Raw genomic sequence first — 26652 nt, 5'->3', positions numbered from 1 at the left:
TTTTTTTATTTTTTTTTAAATCATAAATTCATTGAAAACTTTGCCTTTGCCTGGTTGAGTTACATAAATTTTCAAACATATTTCTAAAATATTTAAATAAAGTACAGAGCGGATTCGTTAATTCAAATTAGTCTACTTCGAAAGTCGAACCGTCATCTGGGGCGAATCGGGACTACAGTCTGAATAGGGACAGCAGGTTTTAGAACATTTCAAAGCATGTAATTTAGAAATCGATGTACTATTTTTGTTAATCTGTGTCTGTTCTATCCGAAACCAATTAAAAATATCCAAATATTGTGCAACAAGGTTAAAACAGCTGTCCCAATTCGCCCAAGATGACGGTATTCGAATTAAAAAGCACTCAAACTTCAAAACCAGTTTTCAAACTGATGAAACCCATGACACCCCATTGTTCGACGAATTCTGAGCATGTAGTTTCAAGATTTTGACAGCTGTCAGTCATACTTGAGCTATGTCTAGCTTTTTTTTTATAAGAACCTATGACCCAGTCAACTCAGTCGGAATTCTGAAAACGAACTCAATTTGATCGTTTACGAAATCCGTTTCAAACGCAACAACCGGTTCTGTGTACGCACCGGTTGTTGCGTCTGAACCGGAATTCGTAAACGATTCGAAGTGAATTCTGTTTCAGAATTCGCAGTTTTTGATGGACTTCTCAACCAGTAGAATCAAAAACAACGAAAACAATTTTATTAAAAACATTTTCCAGACTTTATTTTCTCGATTTTTCACTAACTGGCCGCAAAATAAATAAACTTAACCTAAAAAAGCAAACGTCAACGTGCTGTGTGTATGCCTTCCTTGTCTATATCTAGCCCGCGCTAGCCGCCGTTTAATTGCTCACGTTCTGGCGTCCGCCTTGAAGAGGAAAGTTTTCCTCCTCCTCAGCGGTGGCGCCGGCACTCCCTTTCGCAAATCCGCCACCGTCGAAACGATAAACTCGGGCAGGTCCGCTGTCCGCGCCGAGGAACCTTCTACGGCAAGGGCGGCCCCACTCGCCACCGACTGCTGCTGCTGCTCTTCGGCGGGTTCGCTCGGCTGGTCTTGCGTCACTTCGGTTTGCTCGTTGTCGGTGGTTTCGGCCAAAACTAGCGGTTCGCTGACCCTTTGGTCGGTGTTTTCGTGACTGGCGTCGCTCAGTTCAATTTCGGAAACAACTTCGTTGTCCAAAACGGGAGTCACATCATGTGATTCGATTTCGTTTGTAACTTCCGGGTTTGCTTCCTCGATTTGGACAGCTGTTGCGTCGTCGACCTTTTCGGGAGTTTGCTCTTCTTCGTCGGACTGCACCTTGTTGATGGAGTCGTCCTCTTGGGTTTGTTCGTCTTGGGGAGCTTCTATTTCCAAGGCTACAGTGGGTTGTTCATCTTGTTGAACATCCAGAACAACTGGTTCACTTTCTTCGACGGTTTGTTCATCGTTTTGCAATCCCGACTGAACGTCCACGTGGTTGTCTTCCAGCAAAACTACCTCCGGCTCGCTTTCTTCAACATCACTCGACTCAACGGCAGCATCATGTACAGTACTCTGCTCTTCGTTATCCTCAACGGTTTTATTATCATCTTCGCTAATCTCAACTTCCTGAGTATTGTCTTGTTCTTCTGTAGCGACTTCCGAAGCTTGCACCTCGGCGACCTGTCCATCGATCACCTCCTGTGCCGTGTTGTCGATCTCCTCAACAGGATCGAACGTATCGTCGTGCATCTGCTGGTGATCGTAGTTATGCACAAAGTTATCGCTCAACACGGGCATGTTCAGCAGTCCCACCTTTTCTGCTTCGTTCTCGTTCTGACTTGCTGCACCATCGGCCGCTGGTTCCATCGGCGGAAGCAGTTCCTGCGAAGGCATCGCAGCCTTTGGTGGCGCCGGCTCTTCCACGTCCGTGGTTGCCCCTTCAGGTTGCTGCTGTTCGCCCTCGGGGAAGAACATGGGCGAGTCTTCGCACGGGAAGCCTAGCTGGCCTTCGTGCACGCATGTTTGATACATTTGGCTGAAAACGGTCTTCTCAGCACAAATGAAACTGAAACGGGCTCGGTCCTGGCAGCGGTGAAAAATCTGGGGAAGACAGAGATTTTTATTTGTTAAATTATTGAAATTTAATATTCGTTTTGACTGATTTACGGATGGACCTTGGATAGATTTATAATAAATTATCAAACTTAAGTAGAAACCTATGATCGATTTCTACCCGCATTTATCCTGACTGGGTTGATTCATAGTCAACTTTACGCCGAAACATCTGCAGACGAGAAATACAGATAAATGTGTCTCTGGCAACTCTGCGCTGACGGCATTAACGGAAAGCTCCGTTGCAGTCTGTCAAGCTCGAGCAAGCTTTTTTTGTATCAGAAAACAACAAACCATCAAACGTGTTAGCAACGCGTTCAGAACCAGACGCCGGTTTCGTCGAAGAATCTGGAACGAATCCTCCGAAAGCAAGGTAAGCATCACCCAACGGCCTTACAGTTCACAAAAATAACCCGTTTCCCCTGAAACCAGCTCCGAAAATGGCACAAGTTCCGGCCCGCAATCCCAAGTACTCTGCGGCCGACCTGTGGCCACCGGGTTCGAAGGACCGGGACTTCCCGCCGGCGGCCTTCTTCCCCGTCTATGTGGGCAACTTTCTGTGCCAACAGCGGGCGGAGTTAGTTGCCCGTGTGCAACAGTACTTCGCCTCGAAGGGCCTGCTCGCCCGGATGGTGTTTGTGCGCAGTGCGCAGAACGATCCGTTCCAGAGCTACCAGGACAAGACCAAGCTGTACGATTGCTTGGTTTACCTAACCCGCCAGAGGGACGCGCAGGACGCCGTCAAGTACCTGCACCGCGACAAGTACTACGGCCATCGGTTGAACGTTTTTCCGGGTAAGTCGAGAGAGAGAGCATAATCATTGGTCGGGGTTTGGAACTGAACGAACGACGTTGTCTGGAGGTGCATTCAGGAGTTACCTTTGGTCATTTCCTAAAGCCTTTTTGAAGAACTCCAACAAAATACTCTAAACCCCCGTTGGTTTGGGAGCTTTCTTTTATTACGTAAAGCCGTTTGGGGGGGAGGGGGTGTCGTCGTCTGTTACGAAATGTTACGAAAATTTAGGGAGGGGGGGGGGTGTGATGAAAAATTAATGTTACGTAACGCAAAATTTTCATATAAGCACTTATAAAAATTTGCAAAAACGCCTACATTTCTTTAAAAATTGTATCGAAATTTTGTTGCGAGGCGGTCTTAAAATCCATTTTTTTTGCGTTACGTATTAAATGAATGCTCCCATTGTCCCATATATGGGAACAAAATCATGAGTATGATGCTTTTGCACTATAGAAGTGAATATATCGAGAAATTAAAAGTGAGAATGTGTGCGTGCAACATGGAGTTAAACTTTTCAAAGTGCCATTGTAATCTTCACTGCAACTTCACAGAAAGTTTAACTCCATGTTGCATACACTCTCACTTTTAATTTCTCGATATTCTTTCGTGGTGCTCACGATTTCAGGAATTGAAAAAAAGACAAACTGTTTTTGGCAATATCTTCATTAGTTTTTATAGGAATAACTCTTAGGGACCCGGTCGGAAATGGCGGGCACAATTCTGGCGTTCGTCTGGGGGCTTGCGCCAGCCATCTGGCAGAATTTCCCCCAGATTTACCCCAGATTTCTGCCATGATTTCTGGCGAATATGACACAAACCGGTCGTGCACGGTTCAACCGATTGAACCGGTTGATTTTTGTGCCAGACAGCTGGCAGAACTTTCGCCCGATTTTCGCCAGATTCATCTGGCGTTACGCAAAATTTGTCTAGGATAAAGTGTGCCAAGTGTGTCTGAACTGCACGACAAACGTCCGCCAGCGCCAGACACTCAAATTTACCAGATTATTTTCCGAGTGGGGAGCTTTCTTTTGGGGGTAGGCGTGGCTGAATGGTTACGCTGTTCGCTTTGTAAGCGGAAGGTTCTGGGTTCGATTCCCATCTGCTCCTATCGAGAAATTATGGAAAGAAGAAATTCTGAACACTTGAATATGAACGAAAGAAAAATTCATTAGCTCGCGGCGGGGTTCGATCCCCCGTCCTTTGGGTCAGCAGACAAAAATGCAAACCACCAGACCATCGAGGCTTAGTTGACTAGAAGGATTAAGAATGCTATAAGAATCCAAGAAACTTGATTGGAATCTGTGTACCTAAGAACAGGAAATGCAATATAGGGACGTGGCGTTACATCGTGCTGCCACCTGGTTTTTTTAAGTGCAAGAGTGGAAAAGTGCTGAGTCATCGTCTAAAAATAGACGGCGTCCTATCTCGCCCAGCAAAATGAAGTCGATAAAGTAGTCAGTTTCGATGGAGAAAAAGTGGAAAACGTGGTCTAAAAATAGCGACGCCATCCCCCTATTGAATGCAAGTTGAATTCAAGGACACTTACTGGTTGCATAATTGTTAGGCGAATATTGAACTTTCAACACGACCAGAATTCACCACAAAAAGCTTGGTGAACCGAATTGGAAAGCTTCCAAAATGAATCCAAGAACATACGAAGAATTAAATAATGACTATAAATAGATTTGACCGGCCACATCACTTACCACGGTGAATCCTGGCTTCACACCCATCTTACTAACACCCTCAAACCTCACGTGATACTTTGTCGAAGACGCAGCCGATTTAGCAGTCTTCATCACTCAAGTATCGGACTAAAATTCCTATCCACTTCCCCGTGTCTTACCACTGGTCGTGGCCGGCGCTGTGATTGGCTAGCATGATAGGGACATTTGAAAGTTGCGAAGTGGTGATGATTGGTTCCTACTCTTTATCTGTGGTCCATAGAGTTATCTACGTGTGCATGTATTGCGTGTACGCACACGAAAAAAAGTGAGGTTAAATTTTGTACCGGCCAGCAAAACAAATGGTGTGCTAGTGTGTGTGAGATCGGGCTTAGATAACTCTATGGAGCAATTCTTGGAGGTCCTGGTCAATAACAGAGTAGCAACTACGGGTAGACACCAATGCTATGAATAACTCTTAGGGAGCTTTCTTTTATTACGTAACGCAGTAAGGGGAGTAAGAATTTTTTCCCATTTCCCATGAAAAGTTTCGGGCCGCATTTACAAAGCTGATTTAGTGGCTATTTCATAATCCGAGCCGGGATTTGAACCCCGATCTACCGCTTATAAAGCGGAAGCGTTACCACTAGGCTTGGTAGCCCATAACAAATCAATACAAACCTGAATATCCCAAGGCCTTGGATGAATTTCATTTCGGATAATCGAGTCTTTGGATAATTGGTATGCTTTTCAGTGTGCAAAGATTTGGTGTGCAGATGTAATTTGGTGCGATGTTTGCAATACATCGCCCAACTCGACGAACTTGAAACTTTGGAGTCCCCAGAAACCCGTGCACTTTAAATTTATCAACAATATTCAGACAGGGCCGAATAGGGTTTCTCCAAAGTTTGTATGAAGAGTTAGTGCGTTTCGCTCCTTTTACCGCCCTAATTCTCAATACAATCTTTTGAGAAAAACCATTCGGCTCTGTCTAGTATTTTTGAAAAAATCAAAGTGCACAAAGTGTGAACAGTACACTTTTTTTGCTATTACATATAAACCTAAAACATAGTAGTTTATGCAACAAGTTGCAAAAAGAAGATTTTTTCAGCACGAGTCGTACATTTATCCAACGAGATTCACCGAGTTGGATAAATACGACGAGTGATTAAAAAATCAAGTTTTGCAACGAGTTCCATACAACATCTTTGCAATTCCGCAAAACACCCTTTGAACAGTCAATGAATCGTTTAATTCAAAAAAATGTTGAAAAGTATTAATTTTCCAAACAAGTGCTGAAAAGTTCAACTTTTCAGCATCCGTTTCAGTACTGAAAAGTAGAACTTTTCAGCATTTGGTTTGAAAAGGGTTACTGTTATTTTTGGTAGAGAAAAGTAGGCTTTTTCACCGTTCGAGATTGACAGGAAAAGTTAGTAGTGTCACAACGGAATTGTTAAATAGTAGTTTATGCAACAAGTTGCAAAAAGAAGATTTTTTAAGCACGAGTCGTACATTTATCCAACGAGGTTCACCGAGTTGGATAAATACGACGAGTGCTGAAAAAATCAAGTTTTGCAACGAGTTCCATACAACATTTTTTGCAATTTCGAAAAACACCCTTTGAGTGGAATGATAAGTCAAATGTTCATGTATTTTGTCAATGTTGAAAAGTTTTACTTTTCGAAACAGGTGCTGAAAAGTTCAACTTTTCAGCATCCATTTCAGAGCTGAAAAGTAGAACTTTTCAGCATTTATTTTGAAAGAGGTTACTATTTGATTCTATTATTTTTGGTACAGAAAAGTAGGCTATTTCTTCGTTCAAGAATGACAGGAAAAGTAAGTAGTTTCACGTGAAACTACTTCCTTTTCCTGTAATTCTTAAACGACAAAACAGCCTACTTTTCTGTACCAAAAATCACAGAATCAAATAGTAACCTCTTTCAAAACAAATGCTGAAAAGTTGAACGAACGGAAAAGAAAGTATCTGGAGTTTTTTTTGTAAAGGTCCAATGAAGTTTATGAATACCGCTTACTTTAGGCGGCAAAAAGATAAACTTTTGTTTATTTAAAACTCCAGATATAACCAGTTACGAATCCTACCAACAGGTTTCCTTTTCCGTTCTCCTCCCGCAGGACGCAATCGGCACTATTTCAGTCCTGACAGTACGGTGCAAGTCGTCGGTCAAGTGCCGGGTGTCTGCGACGATTCTCCAGCACAGATGTTCGAGGACGAAGTTCGAAAGGCAACCTGCAAAGCCATTAGCTGCAATGCCCGAAACGCGCTCGACCAGGTGCTGCTCGAGTTCAAATCCTCAGAGGAGATGGAAACCGGCATCCGATTGGCTTATCGTAAGGGGATCGGTTTGACCTCAATTAAGACGCCAGCACTGAAGCAACGCTTCATCGAAGCCGACATCAAACAGGAGATCCGGAAGCGTCAGCAGTTTGTTCAGGAACTGCCGAGCCCGGACGTTTTACGAAAACTGATGCAGCGGAAAAAGAAACGTCAAGCACGGCTTCCCGCCAATCATGACCACGTGATTCAGGCTTTGAGGCGTATCCAAACGGTTGCTGCGCAGCGCCACCTGAGCATTGACCTGTACCGGGCGATGTTTCCGAATGCGTACAACCAGTTCATGGCCGTTTTGCAGGCGTCGAACGGCGATTCTCAGGCCATTGGCTTCATACAGACGTACGTGGCCCCGTGGCAGTTACGCCAGAATCAGCTGAATCCCTGGGAGTGGATGCACGTCCATCTGCACAACGAAGGACTGAATTACGTTCAGGGCGTGATTACCAAGCGACTGCTGAACTGATTGTAGGGTTAAGATGACTTGTTATTACCACTCTTGAATTCAATAAAACTATTTCAACCTTGACTTGCGAGTATCATTTGTCCCAGCGTTAGAATAGCAACATATTTAAAAGATTTAAAATGGTTTCTTCCAACGCAGGGCGCAAACGGCTCTATTTCGAATCGGACAAAGCGGTGACGGTTCGTCAGCTGGCCGGAGTCGCCAAAGATTCTCCTTTGGAATCTTTTGAGGCCGCGCTCGAGAAGATCACCGCCCAAAGAGTCGTATGCAGTGCACGTAACTCGAAGGAACACGTGCTGGTCGATTTCGGCGACGCCGAGAAACTGCAGCAAGCCTTAAAGGTTGCGAATAAGGACACGACTTTTCTCTTCAGAATTTCAACGGACGTTTGCCGGCAACGCTTCATCGAGCAGGACGTTAGAGGTAAAATTAAAAGAAATAAAGGTCTTCGACTTTTGCCCAACTTCACCCTGCAACGAGCGCTCTATGAGGGGAAAACAATAGATGTTCATGGTGCGCTGTTGTACGAACCCTCGCCGAGAGCCGGTTCCAACCTGGATTATGTGCAGGAAGCCATGGGCAAAATCCGAGAGCTTGCTGCCGAGCGCCGGCTGAGTGTTGCGCTTTACGCCTCGATGTTTCCCGATTTGGACGAGGAGTTAACGGCCGTTGTGGAAACTGCTCGTGGCAATCTGAATGCCGAGTCCTTCTTGCGGACGTATCGTGCTCCCTGGCGGGTGAAGCAGAAGCAACTGACGCCCCTCGAGCAGCAGCACGTCGAGTTGCACCACGATGGGATGGAGTACTTGAGGCGAATTGTGGAAGGTATCAACTATGAACAGATCAGAATACTTGAAGCCAGCTTCAAATGAATTCTTTATTCTACCGTGCCTTGATGTAGAGTGTAGGCTAATAGGGTGTCGTAACCAAACACAATTACAGTCGATGTTATAACTTACTAAATAATGTGAACTAAACATTTCAAAGTAGAACTTAAAAGAAATAAAATTACTTAAATCAATTGCGTTTATCGAGTTTGATCAAGTTTCGAATGTCGAGCTCAAAAGATGACTTTTGAATACCCTGTGTAAATTCAAATTTCATATCTGTTGAGCATTCAATCCCCCGAAGAGGATCATCGTCTACCGAAGGTTCTGAGGTCCCGTTTTTCTCTCTGCTCCCTCGCCAGGCCGCGTCCCGCTATTCTTCGACCCGGCCAAGAGCGTACAGTACACCATCCGGAAGCATTCGGGCTCGGTGACGGAACAGGTGCTCGAGAACGAGCTGGTGCAAAGTTCCGGCGGCAGCACGACGGTGGTGGTTTGCACCGTGAAGCATTCTCAGCAGGAAGCTTTCGTTGAATTTTCCGACCCCGCCAGCATGGAGCGCGCCATCCAGCGGGGAAGTGGCCTATGCGCGGTACGGCCAGGCCACATGGACTCGAACCAACCGCGGCAGCGCTTCCTGGAGCAGCACGTCCAAAGCGAGATGATGTTCCACATAACGGCCAACCCGCGGTTCATGTTTCTGATGCCGGAGGGAGCCATCTTGGAGGCGCTCTACAAGGGCATCCGGCCACCGGTCTGGGAAGAGTGGAAGGTGGACCAGGTCGATACGACGAGGGATATGCGAGGACGCAAGCAGGAAAAACGGGTCAAGCGACTGGCGCGGAAAGCCATTAGGAAGGTTGAGAAAAAGGCCGCTAAAAGGGGGTTGAGTGTGCGACGTTGGAGGGATCGATTCCCGGACGTCGATGAAGAATACCTCGAGGCGGCTTCGGGTGAGCCGGTACTGTATGTTCGGAGCAGTGGACGGCGCGAATCTTCCAAGTATGATGATTTGTACAATCTGGGGTTGGAGTATATTGCGAAAAAGTGGCGGTCCAAGCTGCAGCGCTAATGCGCCCAGATTTTAATCTCGATTTTCTACATTTTACAACTAATCATCATTTAACATGAAACTATTTTGTAATCTATTGAGTTGGTAGAAATAAACTGGAACATTTTCACTACTGAATTTCAAAGTATGTTTTAGTTTGAAAAGTACGGCGATACTAAGAAAGACAGAAATTTCTTTCGACTTTCGACTGAAAATTCATAATCGCTCGCAATATGTGGCAAAAAGTTTCAAGATTTTCCTACATTTTCTCATCCCCCTCTCAGGGCGCGTGCCAGACTTTATTCTGGTGGATCAGAGCGTTGGATACGACCTTCCAGACAAGATGACCCATTGGCCGGATCATATCATTGTACAGCACATCAAAGTGGAAACCTTGTCCAATATCCGATCCATCAAACGACTCAACTCTTCGCAAGTCATCGTCCAGTACGTCAACGCCTACCAGCGGGAGAAAGCCCTCCGCCGCTATCAGTACTTTATGCCACACTCGCTGGACGGACAAACTATCTACAACCAACACTTCCTCGAACAGGACGTCATGGGCGAAATCCGCCACCAGATCGCGCACACGCCGTTCATGGTGATGGGTCCCGAGCGGCACGTGCTGGACGCGCTGTGCTCCGGCCAAAAACCAAATCTACCCAGCTATTACAAAGGACACAAGACTCCGAAGCTCGGGTACTACTCGTGTCGCTTCGGCTCCCATCCGCCACAAGTTCGGCTGCAGATTGCTCAAGCGGTTCAGCAAAACTTCGGGCTAGTGTGCGACTTTGTTGCCGAACTTACACAAGTTCCGGATGCGGAGCTGCAGCGGGAAGTGCAAAAGTTCTTCCGAGTAGCGGCCAACGGGGACAAAAAGTGCCGCAAGGGTTTCCGGCTGTCGCTGATTAACTCGTACGGCTATCGGAACGGACGGCTGCTGTTCCAAATGGCGCCCAGAAAGTAGACGTCGAAAAATGATCGAATGTTTTGTCGAATTTGATCACAAGTTGTCCAGCAAACTAAACTGAACGGAAATGAAAAATTCTATCAATAAAATAAAAAAAAAAACACACATGTATTAACACCCAAAAAGCAAAAACTGGAAATTTGGTTTATTGGACCTTTTAAAAAAAAGGAAATTTTTCGATCTTTTCGAAAATAATATTTAAATTCAAACTTTCGGTGGCTACCTAAAAACGGAGCCCTTTATCACAAAATCTGTAAAGTAGTTTTCGATTGCAAGTTCAATTTTACATAAAAAATAGGTAAATTTTGTTTGTGTGAAATTTCGTTTTTTTTCCAAAAATCACTGTTTTTTTTAATCATAACTCGTTGGTAGATTTTTTGACCATACTTCTCTATGGTTCAAAAGTTCCGGATTTTTGTCCCCTAAAACATATAAAAAAATCTCGGAAATCGTATTTTGGTAAATTGAGTTTTTGTAAAACAAAAACCTAATAAAAAATCGGCAATTTTTTCCGTATACCTATTTTTCTCAATAGTCCTCAACAATACCTACAACTTTGCCGACGACACCAAATTGATCAGAAAATTCACTCAAAAGTTATAGCTGTTTGAATATTTACGTACCATTTTTGTATGGACAGCTGCCAAAATTGTATGGAGACTTGTATGGGTGAACCAATGACACAACATAGCTTCTTTGGTCATAAAGAAGGCCCCCACAAACTTTGAGCTAAATAAAAAAAAATACAAAAAATAAAAATGGTCGAAATCGGCCGATTTCGTAGAGAATTGCTCTTGTATGGAAAAACTAATGATGCAAAATTGCTTCTTTTGACCTAAGGAATACATGGATAAAGATTTATCCTAATAAAAAAAAAAAACAAACGAATGTGTATTGCGAAATTGTATTTGTTAGAGCAGGGGTGCCCAACCTTTTGGCCCTTCGGGCCATATCTGATTTTTCTGAAGCAGTGGCGGGCCGGATCTATCTTTTGAAACATTTTAATAATAAAACACAAAGATAACTTTTAAAAATGTGTTTATCTGACATATTTTAATTTTTGTTCGTTTAAAATTGTAAAGTTATTGTTTTTGACGATTGCAATTAAACACCTCAATATAACTAAAAAAAACATTCAAATTTCATTGGTCGTTGCAATTTTTTAAAGTTTAATTTCCTCAACACTACAGTATAATAAAATTAATGAGACATGATAAAATTTATTCAAACGAAACTTGGATTCGGATATCTTTTACAAAAAAACTTTGTAGTACGCCTTTATTCTAATTTTTTGAAAAAATATTTTAAAATGAAAAAAAAATCGTTATTCTTCAAAATTAAAATTTTGCTCCCTAATTTCTTGACTCATTTTGAGACATTTTTAAACATTTTTTTAATATTTGCAGCGATCAGTACGAATAATTTGCTTTTTAAAGTTTTTTTTTTTTCAAAGAAACTTTATCACAGAAAAGTTGTTCTGTAAAAATACATTAGTTTTTGTTAAGTAATTTATCAAAAAAAAAAAATGAAAATAGAAAAAAACTTTGATTTGAAGAAAACACAGTTAAAACTGAAAGGAATTTAAATTTCGAGTCATTTTGTACATTTTTAGACAACAATCCAAATTTTTTTTTCATTAATTTCAAAATTTCACGAAATGGATAATTTTGTTTTCTTGCACAATTTATCAGTTCAAAAATATCATTATAGAAATTAGAAAAATTAAATTCAAACATGAAGAATATTGTTATTTTATGTTAAAATTTTATTTCAAGCTTACTTTTTATTAATTCAGACAATCAATTAATTTATTAAATATTTCATGAACAGCCTTAAGGGCCGGTCATAGAACTTTTTTGAAAAGCCGTCGCGGGCCGGATGAAATGGCTTCACGGGCCGGACGTTGGGCAGGCCTGTGTTAGAGCCGTTGCTAGGCTACTAAAAGACAGTTTAGTTGTAACGGAAAAACTGTTTATTACATCCGACTTGCTTGGTGGTCGGGATTGAACTGACTTGCATCAGCTGTGCAGGTCAAGGCCTGCTACAGTATTCTCCAATAGTTTTCAACTAATTATTATCTAAGTATTGACGGAAGAAAAAAATCACCGAAAAAATACTTTTTACGGTACATCAGAATTTCACAAAAAAAAAGATAATCGAGCTCAAACATTTTTTCAAAACATTAATTTAAGGTTTATTAACGATCTGTGTTCATCAAAACTTAGAACTCCCTTGCATTCAAATTTCTCCCCTCCCTTAGGGCGCGTGCCAGAGCCAATATGGGCGGATAAAAGCGTCAGATACAACATCACAGAGACCATGGCCCACTGGCCGGATCACATAATTGCAGAACACATCAAGAAGGAAACCCAAGCCGTGACTCACTCTACCAAGCGACAAGACGAAAGGCAGCTGATCGTGCAGTACATCAACAGACCCCACCAGGAGCTCGCCCTTAAGCGTTATCGTTACCTTTTGCCGCACTCGCTGGCCGGACAAGTCATCTACTTTCAGCGGTTCGTGGAAAACGAAGTGTTTTGCGAAATCCGCCACCAGATCGCACACACACCGTTCATGGTGATGGGTCCCGAGAGGCACGTGCTGGACGCACTTTGCACCGGCTGTACCCCGAATGTACCCATGGACTGGGTCCAAAGCTCGGTCCTGCAAGTTGGCTCTTGCATCGTCCTTCCGAATGCTCAGTTTCAGCTTAATGTAGCTCGCCTCGTGCTGACCACATTCGGCATACATTGTAACTTTGTCTCTAAGCTCAGAAATAATCGACAGAATCAGAAAGCGGTGAAAAAGTTCCGCAAATTCGCGGCCACAAATGTAAAACAGAGCCGTCAGCGATATCTCGAGTCGTTGGAAGCGTCGCCCCTGAAGGTGCCGTTGCCTTGGCGCGCGGCAATGGGAAACTAGGAGTTATCTTTTAAACTTGTACTATTTGGGACAAGCTCGAACAGTTTTCCAGTTTGAATAAACATGATTAAAGTAACGAAGAAACGATATTTAATGTTGGGGGGAGGTGTCCACGTGCTTCCATCCCGCCAGTTCATACGTATAGCCTTAGTGTTGTGTTCACTGTATTTGATATTTTGTGAACAACACCGTATGCTGTACTCGACAGATATGGACTGGTTCCCGGCCGGGCTGATGGCTCTCGCAGCTGGCTAGTTGAACGTACCTGTTAGAACATCAAATCATGATGTTTCATCCTTTTGTTTCCTTAGTAACAGTAGCATAGTTTGTTCAGCAAGGGAAGCAACAGTTTGATCCGTTCAGCTGTTCAAGCAATTGCTTTCGATTCAAACTTGTGCTGAACATTCTTGGACTACCTAGACTACTGATCAAAGGAAACAAACACGAGGGTACAAAGGGATAAGCTCCCCCCGGATGGGGCTAAATTGTGGAACGCTCCCAGTGAGTTTTACTGAGCTGCTTTGGACATTTTAGGTAATAGTAGTATGAAAATAGTTAAAGCTCGGTATTAATTCACTGGGAGGTCGTGTGCAAATTCCCGTGCTTGTGAAGTTCTGTTTCTGTGTCACTGTTGTGTTAGCTTGTAACATGTTCGACATGACACTAATAACCAGCAGTGATTAGTTATGCGGAAATTTCTAAGTACGGGAACACGACGAAAATTAGACGACCCGAAGAAATAGTGAAAGTGATAGTGAAAGCAAAATAAATAATGTGTCTATAAATAATCATGAAGTGAAAATATTTTTATTATTATTTATATTTAATATGATACTACACTTTACAGCTGATTTGAAACTCACTATCAGAATCTAATGTTTTCTTGTGTTCTCTTTTGTTCTTTTCGTTTCAAACTGAATGAGCGAGCATCTGACTTGCTACGCAGCCGCAGGATACAACAGACGATGGAGGGGCAAAAAACACCAGCTGTGATCAATACCACACCGACTGACGAGGATTGCTACCAAGCTTGGTGTCCACGGCTCTATGTCCAACCGAGAGACCTCCAAGGTCGCAGGGAAGTACTAATTAGTATCGCCTCTTTGTGTTTGATCCTTTTGTTAATACAAATTCCTTTGCAGATACAAACCACTTTAAAAGTATGCCTCGCGGCCTGCTTTGATCTTTTGCTTATTCTATCCGCTTTCTACCCCCAATGTGTCCTGCACGGAGAACCTGGGGTAGCTTATGGTTGACCTGGGGAGCCCGAGGAATTATGCCGTAGGTGGCTCGTATAGTCTTACTCACCTATCCTCGCGGCAAGGTCTTCCGTAGGTCTACACCCGAACATGCGACGTGGGACTGCATGAATCTTCAGCTGCTGCCGGAAGGGTGTATTCCGAAATTACCGAATTACCGATTACCGAAGAAACGATATTTAATGTTGTTTTACCACAATCCATACCAAATTTGGAACACGACCAAACTATTATTTCTTGTTTTTGCATCTTTCCACTCCTTGCTAGGGCGGTTCGCAGACCGTATGAGACTAAATCGCAGCGCCGGATACGTTCTACCGGACGTGTTCGCAAGTTGGCCGGATACTCTCATCGAGGAGCACATCGAAGGCAATACCGAAGCCGTCATCACGTGTTCCCGAAGGGCTTCCGGCCGACACCTGATCGTGCAGTACGACGACGTGCAACAGTTGCAGAAGGCCCTGAGCCGATATCCGTACCTGGAACCGTACCGATTGAACAGGGAGACGATGCAGCGCTTTGTCGAGTTGAACGTAATGGACGAAATCCGCCATCGAATTCGGAACACCCCCGGGTTCATGGCTATGTGTCCCGAGAAGCACGTGCTGGAAGCACTGTACACCGGGTCCAGCCCGGACGTGCCCACAGATTGGGCCCACTGCACGGAACTTCCAGCGGTGCAACCCGTTGCCGTGCCCAGCAAGGCGAAGCAACTCATCATTGCGAAAGCGATCAAGAAAAACTTCAGAGTTAAGTGTACCTTCAACAAGAAGCCTAAAAGGAATATCCCCGTCAAAGCTCAGCTGCCGTGGCAGACGGCAATGCAGGAGGAATCCGCGTACGACTAATGGTTGGAACTAGAAATTTCAGCACAGATCTGTATTTTTTTACGTTAATAGAGAAAGCTTTGAATAAAATATCACTTTGTTCAAAACTTACTACATGAAAAGAACTATCTCTTCAAATATCACATGAATGTTTTTCCTACTCCATAGATTTATAAAATATAAATGAAAGATACCGATTTTCATCATATTCCATATCATACGGCGGCGGAACCAATTTTTCAAAAGAAAAAAAAAAAGGAAAAAAAAAAATGAAAAATGAAAAGTTAGGCCTGTACCTACGCATATTCGTCCCATTTTCAAAAAAGTGCAACTGAGAAAAACGTGACTGAAATTTTTCATTCGTTTTCTGTGTTTCTACGCATAATTGTCCTGGGGGCCTGTTCGCCCTATATGTCCCTAATCACCCCTGTTAACAGGTTTCCACCAAAACCGGAATAATGAATTTTTTTTATTCGGTTCAAACTTTGTGGGGTCCTTCCCTATGACCAAAGACAAAGAGGCCATTTTGTGTCATCTGTTCACCCATAAAAGGCTCCATACAAATTTGGCAGCTGTCCATACAAAAATGGTACATACATATTTCGAAAATCTGTAACTTTTGAAGGAATTTTCTGAACGATCAAGTGGGTCTGAAGACACCAATGTCTTCGGCAAAGTGATATGTATTGATGAGGGCTATTCCGAAAAAAATAGGTACACGGAAAAAAAATTGCCTATTTTTAAAGTAACTTTTATTTCACAAAAAACATGTTTTAATTTTTGATGTTTTATGGGACAAAAAACGCAACTTTTGAGGCATAGAAAGTATTTACACTTTTACACTTTTTACCGCCGAGATACATTTTTTTTTGAAAAAAGAGTGTATTTGGAGAAAAAAAAATTTAGTCAAAGAAATTTTTTAACTTCAGTTTTTATGTAAAACCCAATTTGCTATCGAAACTTTACAGATTTTTTTATGAGCTGCACTTTTTTGAAGAAATTTAACTAAAAAAACCGTTTTTCGATATTTTAAAATAGTGTCCATGATTCTCCATTCCTGAAAATATGTTATCCAAAAGTTCAGAAAATTTACAATACAGCGATGATGATATACAGCGAATAAAAGAAAAATAAACAAGAAAATTGTCTCATCCGAACATTCCCACATTTTCTAATGCCAATTTCTCAGTAACTAATGGTCCCATTTTATTTTTCGTGGAATGCACCTTTTGCCAGTTATTTTTGGACATCTTTAGGCAATTGGGTCCTAAAATGAAGCTTAGATTGCTGATATTATTGTTTACAGCGATAAAGCTTATTTTTCTGAGTACAATGACCCTTTGTACGACCACAAAGAGTTTAAAATGGATTTTTAAATCAATTTTGAAACATTTACCTCGCGGTCCTTCTTGACAGAAAAGGTTCTACTTGACAGCTCGTTCCAAGGGGACCATAGTTGATCCATCGAAAAAATGTTGTCTTGTCAATTCTTTTTTTGCATTAAAATGGAAAAAAGTGATCAGAAATGGTTTTTTATCCTGTTTTTTGCCGTTGTAGATAAAAATTGACATAGGGCTTTAGTACCCAATTTTCCAAATTTCTTTTTTTTTAATTAAAAATATTGTATGAAAGCAAAGCACCTCTGCAAACTATATTTTCGAGAATCTGAGATTTTTTTCAGTCTAGAAAACGAGTATGTTTATGGCACCGTGTTGTGTGAAAAAAAAACATCCAGTGAGCAATTCTCTACCAAAACCGGAAATGGATTTTATTTGTATTTTTTGATTTGGCTCAAACTTTGTGGGGGCCTTCCCTGTGACCAAATAAGCTATTTTGTGTCATTGGTTCACCCATACAAGTCTCCATACAATTTTGGCTGCTGTCCATACAAAAATGGTATGTAAATATTCAAACAGCTGTAACTTTTGAGTGAATTTTCTATTCATTTTGGTGTCTTCGGCAAAGTTGTAGGTATTGTTGGGGACAATTGAGAAAAAAATATGTACGCGGAAAAAAAAATTTGCAGATTTTTTTATCAACTTTTTTTTTACTGAAACTCAATTTACCAAAATACGTATTTTTTGATTTTCGAGATTTTTTGATATGTTTTAGGGGACTAAAATCCGCAACTTTTGAGCTATAGAGAAACATGGTCAAAAAATCTGCCGCCAAGTTATGAATTTTTGAAAAAATAGTGATTTTTGGAAAAAAAATCCAAATTTCATGCAAAAACAAATTTGAAATCAATTTTTAATGCAAAATTGAATTTGCAATCGAAAACTACTTTACAATTTTTTTGATAAAGGGCTTCGTTTTCAAGATATAGGCACCGAAAGTTTGATTTTAGCAAAATATTTGCAGTTTTTCGATTTTTAAAAATAGTGACCATGAGCGACCAGTTTTTCGATTTTTAAAAATAGTGACCATGAGCGACCATTTCTAAAAATATTTGTTTTGAAAAGTTCAGAAAATTTGCTATAAAATTGTCTAAGAGACATAGAAGATTGGACCTCGGGTTGCTGAGATACAGCCGCTTTAAGAAAAAGAAACACGAAAATTGAAGTTTTCTAAGTCTCACCAAAACAACCCACCATTCTCTAATGTCGATATCTCAGCAACTAATGGTCCGATTTTCAATGTAAATACATGAAACATTCGTGAAATTTTCCGATCTTTTCGAAAAAAATATTTTTTTATAGGGCCAAACATTGAATATTACGCTCATTTAAAATGTTAGTCTTGATTTAATTTTTTTCTAAATATATTTTTCGAAAAGATCGGAAAATTTCACGAATGTTTCATGTATTAACATTGAAAATCGGACCATTAGTTGCTGAGATATCGACATTAGAAAATGGTGGGTTGTTTTGGTGAGACTTAGAAAACTTCAATTTTCGTGTTTCTTTTTCTTAAAGCGGCTGTATCTCAGCAACCCGAGGTCCAATCTTCTATGTCTCTTAGACAATTTTATAGCAAATTTTCTGAACTTTTCAAAACAAATATTTTTAGAAATGGTCGCTCATGGTCACTATTTTTAAAAATCGAAAAACTGGTCGCTCATGGTCACTATTTTTAAAAATCGAAAAACTGCAAATATTTTGCTAAAATCAAACTTTCGGTGCCTATATCTTGAAAACGAAGCGCTTTATCAAAAAAATTGTAAAGTAGTTTTCGATTGTAAATTCAATTTTGCATTAAAAATTGATTTCAAATTTGTTTTTGCATAAAATTTGGATTTTTTCCAAAAATCACTATTTTTTCAAAAATTCATAACTTGGCGGCAGATTTTTTGACCATGTTTCTCTATAGCTCAAAAGTTGCGGATTTTAGTCCCCTAAAACATATCAAAAAATCTCAAAAATCAAAAAATACGTATTTTGGGAAATTGAGTTTTAGTGAAAAAAAAGTTGATAAAAAAATCTGCAATTTTTTTTTCCGTGTACCTATTTTTTTCTCAATGGTCCTCAACCTACAACTTTGCCGAAGACACCAAATTGATCAGAAAATTCACTCAAAAGTTACAGCTGTTTGAATATTTACATACCATTTTTGTATGGACAGCAGCCAAAATTGTATGGAGACTTGTATGGGTGAACCAATGACACAAAATAGCTTATTTGGTCATAGGAAAGGCCCCCACAAAGTTTGAGTCAAATAAAAAAATACAAAAAATAAAAATGGTCGAAATCGGCCGATTTCGTAGAGAGTTGCTCCAGTATATTTTTAAAGTTTCTATTGACTCAATAATGTTTTAGCAAATCGACGTTGTCGTGCTATCTTGCCGCACGTCGCGTTTTTGACGTTCCGAGAAAAACTCGTTTGTTTGACCTTGAATAAACAAAAAATAGAGCACGCAATGTAAGCAATACCAACCACGTTTTCTTTGACCATTCTGTGCATTCACACAAGATCCTCTGTAATTACTCTTAGCATTAAGCAAATTGTAATTACAAAAGCCGACTCGGTCCTAACCAGGTCCCAGTACCGAAAAGGACCAAATAAAAAAAAAATTAATGAAAAAAAAATCTGTGCATTGTCCCGAAGTTTTGTTGAATTTGGAGTCCCCAGTTGAACTACAAATGTTTACAGTACTCGGGCATGTACGTGTGTCAAACGCAAAATCCCTTTGGCTAGTTGTCGCGCTTGTAGCAATTTTCAGGGTGTGTTAAGATAGCACGTTAAAATTAAACCTTCTTTCACACAACAATGCATGGAGTTTTTTTCAGGTTTTATTAAATATCTCAGGCTTGAAATCTAATTTTGGGGAACTGTGAAGGTCAAAAAGTGAGGCATTGAGTGCTGCACAAAATGGCATACTCAACTTACTCTGGTCCAAAATGCACGTGCGACAAGATAGCACGATAACGACGAAATGTACGACACGTGCCGATTTTTTCTTCTTTTTGAAGCTTGTTGCATGAACTACTTATAACTATATCCTCTGGTAAATCTCTTTCATTACTTTTTTTCAAAACAGCCAATGCGTCATGGGTGTCCTGTGTACATAGGACCTTTTGAAAAAGTAAGCGAGATTTTATTGTAACAGAGACTTGTACGGAGGAACCAATGATGATTCCATTTGAACGGACAATGTTTCATTTAAATATGAAAAAATCATAATTTTTGTGAGAAGCTAAAAATTATCAGCTTTAAAATTAAAATCAATTCTAAAGTGGCCTTTGAAACTTCTCCTTTAGGTCGTACTCCGGACATTATGGACCCAAACCATAGCGTTGTGTACGCACTGTCGCAGAACATGATGCAACTGCCAACACGCCTCATCGAGAATCACATCCTAAGCGCCACCGGATTCGTGGCCAAGTCCACCAAAAGATTCTCCACGAATCAACTGATCGTTCAGTACGAGGGCCCCGTGCAGCAGGAGAAGGCCCTGCGCGATTACCGGTACATGTTCGCTCACCCACTGACCGTCGAGTTGAGCCAGCAGCAGGACTTCCTCGAGGAGGACGTTATCGACGAATTACGGGCCCGGAGTCAAAAGCATTCAACCTTCCTGGCAATGTGTCCCGAAAAGCACGTCCTGGAGGCTTTGTACGCCGGGACCAAGCCGGACGTGGGGCTCATGGACTGGGTCGCGGACCCACTTGATTTCGTACCGAAGATCCACAAACCGCGCGAAAACGTTCTGTTCCAAATTGCAGAAAGCACGTTGCGAAAATTTGGCATTACGTGCAGCTTTATCAACAAGACATCGAAAATCCGCGACAAGGAGCGCATGGCAAAGTTTAAGCGAAATGCAGAATCGAATGGTCGCCAGTTGCGGAGCAAGTACCAAAAGGCAATCGAGGAAATGTTCCGTCTTGGTAACGTGAAATTGCCGTGGCGGATGACGGTCGGCAGGTGCAATCAGGACTGAGAATTGTTCTCTTGGCTATTTTGACTCTCTGAATTGGTTTTCAACACTTGAACTAAAAATGATTGAAATAAATGAATTATAATTTTCCTCAAAATTATCCCAACACAGAAAAAAATCAATTCCCGTAATCGTGAATTAAGTTCACGAATGTGAGATCCACGAAGGAATTTATTCATGAGTATGGTGCATTTGCACCATAAACGTGAATATATTCCTTCGTGGTTCTCATAATCGTGAACTGACTTCACGGTTTCGAGAATTGATTTTTTTTCTGTGAAGGTTTTCCGCTCAATCTATCGCAATGAACTTTCCACCCACAACGGGGGCCACTCACTCACCTGACAGTCATTATCAACGTCAACGTAGAATCCGTCGGTTCGATTCGCACATACAAATGAATGGTTAATGTCATCACGTATCTCCTCGGCACCGGCGGGCAGCACGTACGCGTAGGCTTTCACCTGTTTGCCCTAGGGGAAAGATATAAAAAAATATATTAAGCATTTGAAAAAAGTAAAGCAATTAAACAATCTGTTTAAGGGACACCCCTGCGGACGAAAGGGAAATTTATCGGTTCGGTCGAAAATAGTGCCGGGGTGTCGATGACTTAATGTCGATGTCCAAACGCGTGTGCGCACACCTTTGAATGGTACAGTTTATATTAGGGTTTGAGCTTTGCCGCCAACTCACGTGGGAGCACAACTCAGTAGAAAGCAAAAGTCGATGACGAAATTTATTTTCTTTTAATTGTTTATGCACTGCATTACTTCATAGTTTTGTTACATTTTTTTCTTTCCGATTGCCGGTCCTTCATGAATATTGTTGGATTTGGAGGTAAATGATGTGAATCATCGTTCAATTTCAGTTGCAAGGTTTTTTTCCATTCGGAATACGGAAAACAGTTTGTAGTTTTATTAATGTTTCTGTTGAAAAAAAGCAAGGGAACGCTCTGTACAAGACCCTTCAAATAGAAGTCATAAGGTCAAGTTGTTTATGTAAAAGACGAGTGCTGAAAAAATCAAGTTTTCAACGATTTTTTTTTGCAACATCGGAAAACACACTTTGAATTGTTTTTTTTCAGTGAAACATTTCTTTCTCAACTTGAATGTTATGTCGTCAAAATTAGTGTCAAACTCCATTTTATTATGTTATTTTTGGCGATGAACGGTTCGTTTCGTTGGAATTGTGATTTAAATTTTTTTTTTAGCAAAAGTCAAACATTAAATTCCTCCGCAGTTGTCCAAAACGCAAAATAAGGTGGAAAGTGGATTTTCTGAAAAAAAAATCGAAGTTTTAGAGCATTGGTGTCTTTAGAAGAGTTGTTGTAGATGATTTCAAGGTGGCCAGACAAATCCCATCTTCGAATTCCTGATTCTTTCCCAACTTTTATAATACCTAATGCTAGGATTTACCTGTCAACCGAAAACTGTTTTTAATCTGTAATCTTTATTTTGGCTCTTTGTAAAATCCTACAGTTCCTTCCTTGACTTGACAAAAAGAGCACACTACAAGTTATCCACTAAAAGCAACAAATTACAATTATAAAAAAGTCAACAAAATATCAGAAACAAATAAAAAAACGAAATAAAATTGAACAAATAAAATAAAACTTTAAGAATAGAAGCACTTACTACCTTATTTCTGAGAGAAAACAATTTATATGACATTTAATAACAATTAAAACAATAAAAAATAAACTTTCATGGTTTATTTTGAATGTAGCCAAATATATAGTTTTTATTCCTTGGTTCTGATAGAAAATAAGAATGGAGCAGTTCTCTCAGATTTCGGTCGTTCGATTTTTTTTGTATTTTTTAATCCGACTGAAACTTATTTGGTGCCTTTGGTATGCCCAAAGAAGCCATTTTGCATCATTAGTTTGTCCATATAACTTTCCATACAAATTTGGCAGCTGTCCATACAAAAATGATAAGTGAAAATTCAAAAATCTGTATCTTTTGAAGAAATTTTTTGATCGATTTGGTGTCTTCGGCAAAGTTGTAGGTATGGGTACGGACTACACTGGAAAAAAATGATACACGGTAAAAAAATTTTTGGTGATTTTTTATTTAACTTTTTGTCACTAAAACTTAATTTGCAAAAAAAACATTATTTTTAATTTTTTTTTATTTTTTGATATGTTTTAGAGGACATAAAATGCCAACTTTTCAGAAATTTCCAGGTTGTGCAAAAAATCTTTGACAGAGTTATGAATTTTTGAATCAATACTGATTTTTTTCAAAAAAATAAGTATTTTTTTCGAAAAGATCGAAAAATTTCACGAATGTTTCATATTTTAACATTGAAAATCGGACCATTAGTTGCTGAGATATCGACATTAGAAAATGGTGGGTTGTTTGGGTGAGACATAGAAAACATCAATTTTCCTGTTTTTAAACCTTTGCATGGCAATATCTCAGCAACTAAGGGTCGTATCAACAAAGTTCAAACAAGCAAAATATAGAGAATTTTCTCAGCTTTTCAAAAATATTTTTTTCAAAAGTGGGCAAACATGTGCACTAATTTTTAAAAAAGAAAAACTGCGACTATTTTTTAAAAAGTCACCTAAAATTGGATTTAACTTGAAAACGGTGCACTTTATCAAAATTTCAGTACAGTACTTTTTGATTGCAAATTTGATTTTACATCGAAAAATGAAGTTGAAAAATTTTTGCGACCAAAATTTCGATTTTTTGAAAAAATCAGTATTGATTAAAAAATTCATAACTCGGTCAATGATTTTTTGCACAACCTGGAAATTTCTGAAAAGTTGGCATTTTATGTCCTCTAAAACATATCAAAAAAGAAAAAAAAATAAAAAATAGTGTTTTTTTTGCAAATCAAGTTTAAGTGATAAAAAGTTAAATAAAAAAATCACCAAAAATTTTTTTACCGTGTATCATTTTTTTCCAGTGTAGTCCGTATCCATACCTACAACTTTGCCGAAGACACCAAATCGATCAAAAAATTCCTTCAAAAGATACAGATTTTTGAATTTTCACATAGTATTTTTGTATGGCCAGCTGCCAAATTTGTATGGCAAATTATATGGACAAACTAATGATGCAAAATGGCTTCTTTGGACATACCGAAGGCACCAAAAAAGTTTCAGCCGGATTAAAAAATACAAAAATTAAAATTTAAGAAAAAAGACCGATTTGGTAGAGAATTGCTCAGTTGTCAGTATTTCAATCAGAGGTGCATCGGCACGGCACGGGTGCTACTCTTGTTCTTCTAAGATTTAAAAACACCGTGTTTTTAATCAAAGTACGCGCACGGGCTCTGTGTCAGAACTTTAACTGTACGTGCAAATGTCAATGGTTTTTTCTGGATTCAACTTTGTGTAATGGAAAAATGAGGAAAATAAGGCTTAAGTAAACCGTGCAGTGAAATATTTATCAATTATCAGTGTGTGAAACAAATAGAAACTATCCGGAATAGCTGCCAAGTGGGCTATGCTAAGAAATTCGGATGTTTGATGACCATTTTTACGGAAACCCGTTTTTGCATATTCTTTGGCCTTTTAAACCTGTGCTGTTGGATTTCCATGTTAGGAAACAACTAATCGTGCCCTTTACTAGCAAATGTATAAATTTCATTGTTGTTTAAGGTGAGTTTTAATTTAATATTTTAAAAAAATGTTGAAGATCTCAGATTGAGCTTCGGCGCTACACCATTTCGTGAAAAGAACTGGCCTAGCTCAAAATATAAGTGAAAAATAGTAGAACATTAAAAAAAATACATGTACAATTCTTCAAAGAGCCGCTAAGAGTTCGGCACGCGTTCTCGTAAGGTGGTAAAAACACCATGTTCTGTGCCTCCTAGATGTGCTTATAAGAACGGGAAGTGCAAGTACAGTTCGTTCAAATGCATGTCTGATTTCAATGTTTTGTTTTCAATGTAAAAGCCACTTAAACAAGAAGATTTGCTTTTCCTTGTATTTTATGATTTTTTTGAAGAGGCAAATTCTATTCCCCTAATAAAATTTTTGGGAATTTATTGTGTCATCAAATCATATCTCGGAAACGTACGGTTCGACATCGCCAATTTTTTGATATGTTATGTGAAATTTTCCGAGGAATCCGACAAAAATATTTTCAGACATAGGCTCTTTGGTCCAGACACGGTCAAAACGCCATTTTAAGTTTTCATACGACTTTTTCAAATGTTAAGCTAGATTTTTGAAACTTCTTACTATTTTTCTCAAATAGCCAAACTAATCACCTTTCTTTTGCGTCTAAGACAGCTAAAATCGGATGAAATGACGCGGAGATATGATTTTTTGAAAAAAGTGTTTTTTGCGAAAAATGACGAAAATTGCCATTTTTTGAACCACCCTAGCACGATGTAGGTCACCCTAATGGCCAAACAAAAAAATACGGGTCTAATTATTTTGGCCAAGGAACCCCCAGAATTTTTTTTTCGGTTTAGGTTCTTTTCAAATGGAATTGCTGTATACACAAAATTTTCTGCAATTCCGAAAATCGCTTTTTGACAAGAATTTTATGTCAAACATGCATGTGTTAAGTAAATTCACCGTTCATAACAAAAAATATTTAAAAATGTTTCATTTTTCGATAGTAAAGCTGAAAAGTTCAACTTTTCAGTACTGAAAAGAAGAACTTTTCAGCACTGGTATTGAAAGGTAATAATTTCCATCCTGTTATTTTTGGTAGAGAACAGTAGACCGTTTCACGACGGAATTGCATACATCACAACAAGTGCATCTACCAAAAAATAGGAAAATATCAATGAATTTGTGCAACTTTTTCCTTTTTACGTTTTGTACTGAACAGTTTTTATTTTATGCAAAGTTCATAAATAAGCATTATACAATGTATTCTGAATTACTTACAATGGATTTTAGAAGTTCATTTTTTAAATGAAAATTAAGTATTTTTTTTAGGACTTTGGATAATCAATCGTTAGAGTCGGATTGTAATTTTTTTTTTTTTGTAGAACTATGAAATACTCAATAACGAATAAATTAACATTTTTAATATAACTCGTTCCTTGAGATTTTCCTTCCGTTAAATTGGACAATCGATGGAGCTTTAATTGCTTGTAGCATTTCAGAACTCCAAAAATTCATCAATCACATATAATATAATACCTAGTCATCGCAAAAAAGCGTGCCAAAAACTGTACTTATTCTCTTGTTTAATATTCAGTTCACACAGGTTCAAAACACTTACTCGATTCGGTAGAATTCTAGCCTCGGTCAATCCTATCGCGATCGTCACCAGCAGCAGCAATCCAACACGTTTCATCGTTTGTTTTATGATTTTGATGGGGAGTTTTAACGAAACAGTTTATTTTTGCCAATCCTTCTTCGGTGAAAGTTCTTCCAACAAGATGAGTCACACACACTTAATTGTTAATGTTCACTAAGTAGATTCTAACTGGAACCCGCCAGTTTTAGAAACCGGAAATAGTTTGAATTCACACACAAATGCACTCTTTGAAACCTCAATGTTCCTTCCGGCGGAAATACGTCACTCAGACCCACACACAAACACACCAACAGCACACATACACCCCTTGCACACACAGCTGTAATCCTCCTAAGCAAGATGTGTGCCGGTCACTGGTCACTAATATTATGTGCGAAATTTTCGCCAAAGACTTTAATTTATAGTGAAATTAGTCGCAAGCTCAAAACGATCCACCAATACCACTGAAGCTTGTTAGCTTAAGCCGGCGCTTGTAGTGGGTGGTGGTGACTAACTTAAGGACCGGGATCAAGTGGTTTGGTACACGCGCATGGAGTAGGGTTTTTATTATAGTGACACATGTTTTACTGCGCTGCAATCTGGTGGTGGTGGTGGTGATTGTCGTGGAAGGAGTCCGTAGGGGCATAAATTTAGACAGTGTTTTGGAAAACCAAAGAATGAATGAAGAAGCAGCGTTTTTTGTCGACACCTCCTGGACGTCGCTGGTATTATTTTCGGACAAATTTGCGTCATTTAGGTTTATGGTCTGACCAAAGCTTTTGATTTCCCATAAAGATACCGTTGATTCGAACTTTTGTTTAAGCCAATTGTTTAGAGTTAAT

At 39.7% G+C, this 26652-nt stretch overlaps 2 protein-coding genes across 7 annotated transcripts; one reads left to right on the top strand and one right to left on the bottom strand.

Annotated features, from left to right (window-relative positions):
* Positions 1-708: 708 nt before the first annotated feature.
* LOC128092255 (protein IWS1 homolog) lies at positions 709-26408 on the bottom strand. Its single transcript, XM_039573178.2, has 3 exons — positions 25793-26408; positions 20936-21067; positions 709-2076 (listed from the first exon to the last, which is right to left on the bottom strand). The coding sequence occupies exons 1-3, from the start codon at positions 25865-25867 to the stop codon at positions 862-864; spliced, it is 1422 nt and encodes a 473-aa protein (XP_039429112.1). The 5' UTR covers positions 25868-26408; the 3' UTR covers positions 709-861.
* Positions 2317-20694, top strand: LOC120412628 (uncharacterized). 6 transcript variants are annotated; one of them, XM_039573182.2, is made up of 3 exons: positions 2317-2461; positions 2521-2883; positions 19918-20694. In XM_039573182.2, exons 2-3 carry the CDS (start codon positions 2529-2531, stop codon positions 20595-20597), a joined length of 1035 nt encoding a protein of 344 aa, XP_039429116.1. In that variant the 5' UTR covers positions 2317-2461; positions 2521-2528; the 3' UTR covers positions 20598-20694. The 6 variants fall into 6 exon arrangements, with proteins under 6 accessions (XP_039429116.1, XP_039429118.1, XP_039429117.1 ...); XM_039573184.2 differs by lacking the exon at positions 19918-20694 and adding an exon at positions 14661-15328; XM_039573183.2 differs by lacking the exon at positions 19918-20694 and adding an exon at positions 12473-13199.
* Positions 26409-26652: the final 244 nt, after the last annotated feature.

Source organism: Culex pipiens, chromosome 3 (genome assembly GCF_016801865.2).
Source record: "Culex pipiens pallens isolate TS chromosome 3, TS_CPP_V2, whole genome shotgun sequence".
Lineage (NCBI taxonomy): Eukaryota > Metazoa > Arthropoda > Insecta > Diptera > Culicidae > Culex > Culex pipiens.
Note: the sequence above shows the minus strand (reverse complement) of the source record. Positions and strands in the feature narration are given on the sequence as shown.